This window comes from Sparus aurata, chromosome 13 (assembly GCF_900880675.1).
Source record: "Sparus aurata chromosome 13, fSpaAur1.1, whole genome shotgun sequence".
NCBI lineage: Eukaryota > Metazoa > Chordata > Actinopteri > Spariformes > Sparidae > Sparus > Sparus aurata.
The window spans coordinates 365,899-376,296 of record NC_044199.1 but is presented as its reverse complement, the minus strand read 5'-3'; the positions used below and the strand labels follow the sequence as shown (position 1 = coordinate 376,296).

At 43.5% G+C, this 10,398-nt stretch overlaps 1 protein-coding gene across 1 annotated transcript in view; it reads left to right on the top strand.

Annotated features, from left to right (window-relative positions):
• gabra6b (gamma-aminobutyric acid type A receptor subunit alpha6b) overlaps positions 1-10,398 on the top strand; it is a 32,362-nt gene that overhangs the window by 1,955 nt on the left and 20,009 nt on the right. Inside the window, exons 4-8 of the mRNA XM_030437851.1 lie at positions 287-507; positions 1,010-1,092; positions 1,987-2,130; positions 2,574-2,726; positions 7,909-8,186. Of these exons, the coding sequence (XP_030293711.1) occupies positions 287-507; positions 1,010-1,092; positions 1,987-2,130; positions 2,574-2,726; positions 7,909-8,186 (879 nt within the window). The remainder of the gene's footprint in view (positions 1-286; positions 508-1,009; positions 1,093-1,986; positions 2,131-2,573; positions 2,727-7,908; positions 8,187-10,398) is intronic.

The following is a 10,398-nucleotide window of genomic DNA, read 5'->3' as shown; positions in this document are numbered from 1 at the left end:
CGTCAAATGTTTTGATTGTGGAATTTAAAATTAGCCGCAAACCTTTTAATATCACGAGGCAACAATGGCGGAATAGTCCAGAAATAACAGAAAAATAAATAAAAATCACATTGCCAGAACACTATCCAGCAGGTCCAACGAAACCATGGCTCACAAACCCATCTGCCATTCTCTCAGGGGGTAGTGGAGATAGTAGCAGCAGGAGCAGAAGCAGCACCAGCAGTAGTGGTGTAGTAGCAGGAGCATAGTAAATAAATCCCTAACCCACACTCTAACTCCCATCCAGGAATACACCATGGACGTGTTCTTCCGTCAGACATGGATCGACGAGCGGCTAAAATTCGAGGGCCCCATCGAGATCCTGCGGCTCAACAACCTAATGGTCAGCAAGATCTGGACGCCCGACACCTTTTTCCGGAATGGCAAGAGGTCGATCTCTCACAACATGACCACCCCCAACAAGCTGTTCCGCATCATGCAGAACGGAACTATCCTCTACACCATGAGGTAAACAGTGCTGGACAGTGAGCTCCAAGCCCAGCCAAGACCGGAATAGAGCACAGACCTGGAAAGCGAATCAAGCAAACAGGCATCCAAGAATATGCACAGACATGAAAAGAAATGAGGAGTGCCATTCCAAAAACAAGATATGTGCCATCTGATACTGAGAACAGGCCGGGAAAGCAATTCAAACAAACATGACTCCAGCTCTGCTCCAAAAGGAAAAATGTAGCATGAGACAAAAATCCCCAGAGTTACTGATGGCCCAAAAACACATTCTTAAAATGATTATTTCAGTGGACCGACTTCACTTTATAACATTTTAGGACGAAGTTCAAACGCTTCATTTGATCCACATTTGTGAGAGGAGTTCAGCTACGTTAGGAAATGTTATATTGCTGTGAAATACAACATAATCTCCCCCGTCCACCTCACATCACCAGCAGTCAGAACTGAGCCAGTAACAGTGTGTCAGATTTGAATCAAACACTCTTCTGTGTTCTGACAGGTTAACTATCAATGCAGAGTGCCCCATGCGCCTGATGAACTTCCCGATGGACGGCCACGCCTGCCCGCTCAAGTTTGGGAGTTGTGAGTTGTTATTTTGTGTTTAAGCGTCGCCGGTCGGATCGTCTGACAGATGGTGTCACTCTCAAACCATCGCTCCGTCACTGACCGAGTAATCTGACTGGCATACATTCAAAGACCTCGATTTGAAATGTCATATACATTATTACATTTGATGGACTGTAAAAATATTAAACAAAAAAAAAAAAGACAAATGTCAGTGAAGGTCCTCTGTCTGCCATTATGGGATCTATCAGCAGATATTCATTCAGTCACTCATGATTTATTATCAGGTTCTCAGTGTTCTTCATTTATAGCACCTGAAAATACAATTACAATAAAAGTGGTCGTGTTATCGTGACCTCAGAATGAGCTCTGTGTATTTACAGAGCGACCTCTCTGCCACAGTCCGTCCTCGTTGTCCTGCTGTGTATCTACAGCGGACAAATTAAACACTTTTATTTTGTAAAAACATTTTCTGACTGTTTTGTTGTTGTTTCTCTGTTCGTCTTTGTTACAATTAAATCATTTTAAAAACAGAATATAGAAGGCAAACATCAGCCAGGTCCCTTTACTTCGATCAAACCTAATCCAATATGAAACTCAATCACTTTATATTTTAAACCACCCATCGAACAGTAAGTTAACTGTCGGCATCAGATTGTATTCAGTCGTAGATATCAGTCATTTAAATATACCTGATTTTTTTCATCAGCATCCAACATGTGAAAAAAAATCGTTGTCCAAATTTGGTAAAAATCTGTTCAGGTCATTTTGTGTGATCCTGCTGTCAAACCCACCGACCGACAAACGAGTGGACACGGTGCAAAAACAACCTGCTCACTGGAGCTACAGAACACTTTTTACAAAATGCTGGATGTCTTCTTCTTAACAAAGCTCTTCATCCGTCCCCACTAGATGCTTACCCCATCAGCGAGATCGTGTACACTTGGAAGAAAGGTCCTCTGTCGTCCGTCGAGGTGCCGCAGGAATCATCCAGCCTGCTGCAGTACGACCTCATCGGTCAGACGGTGTCGAGCGAGAGGCTGAAGTCCAACACAGGTGAGCAGAGAGCTGAACCCAGAATCACATGAGTCCAGTCCAGCGTGAAGTGTGTGTTGAGATTAAAAACCTGATCAGGATTTCACAGCAGCTATGAGACGCAGATCTGAGTGTGATCTGTGGTTTCTGCTCTTGACATGTTGTCTGACATGTTTTAATGAGGTTTCTCGGGGTTGTGTAATATCTCGTGCAGTCAGAGTCAAACGATGCCGTTTTGTTAAGAGATTACTCGCTTGGAAGCAAAACATTTAAATGTGTTTGCAGTTCTTCACAATTATGCGACTAACTGAACAGCAATTATCATCAGTATCACCATTTCTGCACAAAATTGCTATTTTACATTTGTGAAAAGATGTTATTATGCTGTCAGTCCTTCTCGTGAGTACATGAGTTGCTGATTTGCCACCAATAGAAATGTGAATGACTGTTGTTCACTCCGTCAGGTGAATATGTCATCATGACCGTCCACTTCCACCTGCAGAGGAAAATGGGCTTCTTCCTGATTCAGACCTACATTCCCTGCATCATGACGGTCATCCTGGCACAAGTCTCGTTCTGGATTAATAAGGAATCGGTTCCTGCTCGGACTGTGTTTGGTAAGCGCACTTTAAATTCTCTTTACTCACATGCTGTGTGGAATTCCTGTGTGACTTTCAAGCTGGTTTAAAAGAATCCAGTTAAAAAGGGACATTTATGCAAACGGAAGCAAATGGAAGAAGAGCACATGCTGCACATTCGCTTTCATGTTGGAATGGAATCATTCTTTTAATTCAGGACTGCTCTCATACGGCTGCCAGGAACTGCAACAAAATGGTCTCGCTGATAATGGAGGAGGAAATGGAGAAGCATTTTTTTTTTTTTTGGTCATTTTGCATGATTGCAATCACTTAAAGAGGAATATAATGTGGAGAAAAATGTAAATCACGTCAATTCACTAAGTAGAAGAAGTGGGATCTGCATGGCTGTGCCTGTGATGCGTCACGGTGCTCCGTCTGGACTTTTTGATGAGACTTATCAAGCTTTTGTTTTCCTCACTGAGTTTTCTGCCCTCAAAACTTTATTGTTTTCAATCCTCCAAAACTCGAAATGAGGATTCTCTGTCTTATCGACTCCCAGCCCACAGCTTGACCCCGGTGTGAGTGAAGCTCTGCAAACTTAAAGCAAACATACTTTTCTCCATCCACTGCTCTCTGATTGGATTAAACCGCACAGAGCAGCCCTAAAAATACAACCTTTCGCAATAGAACAAAGACAGACACAGTCATCACAGCGTGCTCTAACCTTTCTTCATTATCTCTGTTCCTCCTCCACTGTGGTGGAGCTGCATTAATTGGGAATAAATGTCCTTTTTGAAATTGGTCATGCAAAGGCCGGGAGAGGGAGGATGTTTACTTGGCCCTCTCCAGAGCACTCACAGGTTCCGCTCGCTCACATTACATTACGCTACAGTTGCCATCAAGCTCTAGCCTCGGGAGCAGAGAGGGTGCGAGACACTGAACAAAGACAGAGAGGAATGGTAGAGACAAAAAGACAGAGACAAAGCAAAGAGGAAAAACATGGGGGAAAGCGTGTGGAACTAGGAATTCCTACCCTTTTTAATTCAATTTGCCCGTACGTTAATTTTCAACGAGCTGCAGCTGAGCGGAGCGACACTGCTGGCCCTCGCAGCTTATGGTTCTGTGGTCGGCGATTGTCTTTGGAGGCGAGCCAGCACTCCAACGAGCCTGCGCACTTCTTCGGAGAATAGATCCCAATCATTAGCGTTCGTGTGGAAGCCGAGGCCCCATGCGGAAAAGCACATCTGTGGCAACTCATTAACCCCACTCGTCCTGCTGTTTTCATTTCTCTCAATATTGGGTATAGCATAAAAACTCTGCTCAGTCACTGAACTGGCTGTTGTTATAAAGGAGCTGTGGGTGAGCCAGGGCGTGCAGAGTACTTTAGGTTATAGAGGAAAAAAGCAAATATCAAATATTAGAATTTATGGCAAAAGGACAAAGTTTATCTTCAGCTGCGATCGTTTGTTTCTCACATTAAATCACCCTGCTTATGGAGCTGCAGTGTGTAGTTCCATCTGCCCAACAGAGCCATTATCTGGGAGCATTTCATGAATGCTGCTGATGTTGCATATAAGACAGAAAGTTTAAAATGAGGCAGCAGAGAGCAGAGGACAGATTGCTACATGCTCCACTCTGAGACTGCATTAAGTCATCGTATGTAGTGCGCTGGATTGTCAACAACCTCTCTAAGAGCTGAAAGTCCCCTGAGCACAAGTCTCACAGACTTAATTGAGTGTGGCCTAATTTGTACCTTGCTTTTTTCCCTATAAAAGCACATAAATGCCCCGAGCATTTCATTTCTATCCTGTCTTTCTTCTTCGCCCCCCTCCCTCCTACACTCTTTCTTTCTTTCCCTCGCCTCTCCCTCCTACCCTGACAGGCTTTCTTCCCGTGTCCCTCCTCCCCTTCGCAATCATTTAACTTGTGCTCGGGCTCGAGACAGCCAGCGCTCGGTTGTGTTTGAGAGTTGCTGGCTTTCACCACTGAAGTGGTGTGCAGAATGCTCTGAGACACTATTAGGTGCATTAAATCCCCCAGAAGTTCCTCGGCTGCTAATGAAATGTGCACGACTACAGCGTGCGTTTGGTAAAAGCATGGACAACAGTGTTCAATGGCCCTTTTTCCCTGCTTTCTTTAGCTTGATGAAAGTGAATTAGATATGTACTTTGTTAATGGGCCATTAAAAGAGATGTTCATTGTCAGCATCTTTCTCTGACTTAATAAGGATGGAATCTGGGCGAGACAGTGGAAAATCCTTTTATAGTCAATACGAGGTGTTTTTCTTTCAGCTAAAATTGAACTTCATATCTATTTTTTGGCATGTTTTGATAGTTTGACACTTCAAAAAGTGCCTCTAAAATACACCTGCCATGGACCTTTTGTGTGGTCCAAAGTATACACGACCTATCATGTATCCAACAGGGTTTCTGAATGCCGTCAGATCTACGCTGGGTTTTTTCTTCTGTTTCTCTGAGGCTGAACTCAAAGGGATCCTTGTAGTCGTGGCTTCAAACTGGAGCCAGAGCCAGAAGTTTAGAGAAACTTTTGACGGACTTCTCTAAGATTTAACAGCCGAGTGAAGTCTCACTTCAGCTGAGAAAAATATCAAAAGCCATTTCACTCTCCTGCCTATCATTGACACCTACCGCACATTTCTGTCTTTTATCGTCATCGTTCCACACGTCCATTATTGCCTCTGTTAATCTCTTTTGTCATCCCACCCGAGGCTTATGTTGTGAGATACTTATGAACATATGAACAAATATTAGCAAATGCTTTGGGGCTCATGTCCGGTCGACTCACTGGACAGCTTTCTCAAGACTGTTTACGGACATTTGGTCCCTTTTATAGGCGTGCCAGTGCGGGGGCACGGGTTAGTCAGCTTATGGACAGATTAGCATCCGCTGAAGTGACTTTTTGGCAAACCTCACTCGCTGAAATGCCAAATGGCCTGACATTCTTGTTATATGCCACCAAACAGAGTTTCTGCCTTGTGTTAAACATTTTCCATGGCAGAATCAATTGTGTGCATGTCGTGATTTATTGGCAATTTTTAACACCTGCCATGTTATATTGTTGTCAGGTCAAGTTTTATTTATAAAGCCGTTACAATCTGTACGTCACCGGCTGTCTGCAGGACAGCCTCGACTCAGATAAGAAACTTTCCCCAAAAACCGTTTTACAGGAAAGAAAAGGAAGAACACTGCGAGTCACACTCACGGTGTGTTGATCTGTATGTCATCCCAGTCATTAATAAGTGATTATAAGATGCTTCAATCAGTTTCCATAGTGTGTTAATATTAAGCATGTTATAGAGCCCCCAATCCACACGAGGACACAGGAGTTTAAAGGTGCAGTACGAGCAGGTGTGATGTGAGGAGTACAAAGAGCCAGGAAGTCGTGTCAGGAGGAGATTCAGGTTAATCAGCAGTTATTTTAAGTGTAACCATGATGTGTATCTAAACCTAACCAAGAGCTTTTGGTGAGATTATTACCACTGAGGAGTTCATGTTTTCACACATGACAGTTTGTTGGTTGGTCGGCTGATAGTCAGCAGGGTTTACACAAACACTACTGAATGGATTTCCATGAAACCTTGATGGAGGACGGGTCTCAGCACAGAACAGAACCCTGATCCAGGAATTTTGACTCACTTTTGGCCACATTTTGTAACTCAGAGAATAATGCATTGAACCTGATGAAACACATCAGGAGTATTTCTATGGCTGAAACTATGAGTGAGTCCAATAATATCCAAAGTCTCTGTTGGCTGCACCGTCTTGTAAAAGGTGCTTGTTCCATTTTTCTGCATCACTAACTTCATATTGTCTTTCGGTACCTGCAGGAACACAGAACACTGGAATGTTGTGCTCAAAACTCAAATTCAGCCCGCTTAAAAAGAAAATATAATTATAATCTACACCAGAAGCAACACCATGCACTGTGCATCTTCTGTACTTTTATCCATAAGCTGAGTCTTCAGAAAATCTAAATGGATTACACCAATATTTTTAGAAAATAAACTCACCTTAGCTGTGATATATTTCGGACCTTTGGGTCGGTGGTTCTGTACACGCTCTGCCCTCGATCGGACCGAGCTGTGAATCATCTCTGTTGCATCGTTGAAATGATCACAGAGGTTATTTGCCACTCGGTAGATTTTGAGTGTGAAAGTGGTCATTTCCAAAGAGATGCCTCAGTTTTATATGTGACTTAAATTATAAAGTAGTTTTTTGTGAGAAGACCTGAAAGATTTGATGCATTGATCTGAGACGCTCTGGCAGCTGAACGTTACTTTAATAATCTTTCTGAGGGAACAAAAAATACAAATATTGTTTCAGCAGCACTCGATTTATTCACTTTCACTTTCTTGATGAGTGTGAATGACATATAAAGCTAGAGCCAGTAGGCAGTTAGCTTAGCTTAGCATTAAGCTTGTAGCTACTGTGGGGAGGAGAAAACCGCTTGCCTTGCTATGTCTAACAAAAGATAGCATACTAGCACCTCAGAAGCTGACTAATTAACATCTTTTATCAGAGTAATGTTATGTCGTGTTTTTTTGGCTAGCAGCAGATTAGCAGAGTGACATCTGCTCGTCTCGTCTGCCTCATGCAGATTAAACCAAACCAAACAGAGCCGGTCCGCAGCCTCTCGTCAAGGCTGACATCTTGACTTGCCGAAGCAGGAACCAGTGTGACCAGTGACGTTAACAATGGCTCCATTCTGTTAAGTGTCCCAGTAAGCCATGCGAGTGAGTGAGCATGCACAATACCAGAGCCCTGGAACCAGCACACTTAATGGAATGCAGCCATTGTTGAGGGTTGGGCGATAAAGAAAGTCTGTGCAATGTTTGGGGCGATTTTTATTATTTTTGTTGTCATTGTGAGTGAGTGAGAGCTTCTGCTCAGTGACGGACTTGTTAAGCGAGTTAACACAGCAGCACACAGGCAGCGAGGACACCCACTCCAATATCACCAGCAACCAGCGGCTGTTCAGCTGTGGGGAGAAATGTTACAGGCTAGCTTACTGCATCCTGCTCCAGCTTCATATGTGAGGCACAGACACTTAAGTGGTAACGATCTCATCACCCAACTGTCTGCAATGAAGAACCTGGTATATTTCACAAAATGTCTTCCTTAAAGTTTATCTCACTCATATTGTCACAAGCCCATCAGTGTGAGCAGCATGTTCCTGATGTCTGTCTCCTTCCTGTACGCAGGGATCACCACCGTCCTGACCATGACCACGCTCAGTATCAGCGCCCGCCACTCCCTCCCCAAAGTTTCTTACGCCACAGCAATGGATTGGTTCATCGCTGTTTGCTTTGCCTTCGTCTTCTCCGCCCTGATTGAGTTTGCAGCGGTCAACTACTTCTCCACCCTGCAGGCCAACCGGGAGCTGCGGAAGGCGGCCGCCATGAAAGCGGCGGCTCAGGAGGCGGCGGCCGCAGCTGCGGCTCCGGCTGCAGCCGCCGGGAACGATGGAGAGGTTTCCTCGGTAAGTCTGCCCTCTTCTCTGCACCGTGCTTGTGTTTACAGGCATTGACAAATGTGTTCTGACTCAAGTTTTAACCTCCCAACGACGGCAGACACACAATTGCTTTCCACTCGTCTCATAAGTCACATGCAGTGGAGGGATGATTGGTGTTGTGTACAGATACAGACCTTGCAAAATGCACTCAGAGGCTGTGATAAATGGTGATCAGAGTGGATGCTGCACTCACAGGAAGCGCAAAAGGCTACACTTGGCCTCATTAGATGCCTCTACATCTCTTCATCAAACCACTTCACCGCTGTGTGCTTCTGTATTTTTCTCCTCACAAATCTAAACCGAGCTGCTAAATAACACAACTCTTCAAAAAGCTTTCAACTCCACTTCCTGAGTGATGCCGAAGAACGTCTTTCACCTTTATTGAACGTTGTACATATAAAGAATAAAATGCATTTTGTCTATGTGATGTTTCAAAACAACTCACTGACATAACGTCTCTAAATTAGAGAAGGAACATCGATTCTATTTTTGGTCACCGACTGCCCGAACATTAAGAGTCAGTGAGGCGATGGCGGATTGATATCCGCAGCAGATTTACACCTCAACATTAGTTACTCCCAACAAATGAACGGAGTGGAACAGTCCTTTATGTGGATCAGTCACATCTGGCTGGTTTGAAGCTAAACTACATTTATGTGATATTGCACCATGATGGCTCATGTTTCAGAGACGTTAACGTATCAGCTGTTTGCAATGTAACCGTGGTTATACACAGAGATCCAGCAGTATCCATATCATGTATTATTCATTCTGTTTTGACTGAGTTATGTCTCTGAGAAGATGAATGATGAATTTGAAGCATTTTAGATCATATGGGAGGCAAATAAGAGAGAATATTGCCGGTCCAGCCTGCAGTCCAGAGGCTGGAACCGTTCAGGGGACGTGAACAAGTGATCGTGTCCTCGTGTCGTCCACGTTCCTGGTTTGTCTTGCTCAGTTTTAGTCTCTTGCTATGCTTGTCTTTATTTGCTCCTCCAGCCTGTCTTCTTCTATTTGTCTCCATTCTTTTTTTTTTTTTTTTGCCTTTTATGACTATTTTAATGTCAACGTTTTTGTCTTTTTCAGTTTCAGTAGCTTCATTGGCTTGTGAGTAAATAGTGAATAAAGTTAAAGAAATCACAGGTGATAAAAAAACAGAAAAGAACTGTGAACTTTAAAGTGCATCATAGCTTGTGTGGTAAACTTATAGTTTGACTGTACAAACATGTTCATGTCCAAAGCTCTGTCTGTTATTGACACAGTAACTATTGGTTATGTTGTTAAAGACAGATGGATTTTTTACCATACAGACCAGGAAAAATTTAACCAAGCTGTGTCACCTTTGTCAAGATTTAGCTTCCCTTCAGTTAGTGAGACATTCTGCTGGTTGAATATTCCTGCGGACGGATTTATAGACGCTCAATTTGCACTGTGATTTTGTGAGTTTCATCCTTCGTGTACTGGACTCTTGATCAAGGTGTTTTAATAGATGGGACCTGTCTGTAGTTGTTCTGTTCACTTATTATTTTTCCAAAACTGTGTTTAGTTTAGGTTCAGTTTGAACACATTAAACACGTATTTGAAAGACTAACTCCTCCCATTTTTATGCACTTTTTCCTGAGTCACTAAGCTATGACATCACAAAATTGTACTTGCACAGTTGCAATGACGGTTCTGGAGAAACGTTAATTATGTTGTTCTGAGAACGATCCCAGCTCGGTTGTGTTACCGGTCAGTGTGTCAGCCGGTTCTACTGAACAGAACGCACAGAGAGTGTTGTATGAAATTGTGTTTGGTTTTGCTTTGCTTCCATTCTTTCACCACTCATGGGTCATTTTAGCTACTTTCAGTTTGCTGATGGTCTGCCTACTGAATCTCTCTCCCATCTCCTTAAGTACACACACACACACACACACACACACATACACACACACACACATACACACACACACACACATACACACACACACACACACAAATGCACTAAAAGGTAGCATTTTCCCTGATTTAGTGCTTCTTCTCCGGACCCCCACTGTGCTTTTCATGTGAGCCTTCTATTCTCTCCTGCCACACCGTCTCTGCCTCCCTCTCATGCACACACACACACACACACACACACACACACACACACACACACACACACACACACACACACACACACACACATCTCTTGACCGTT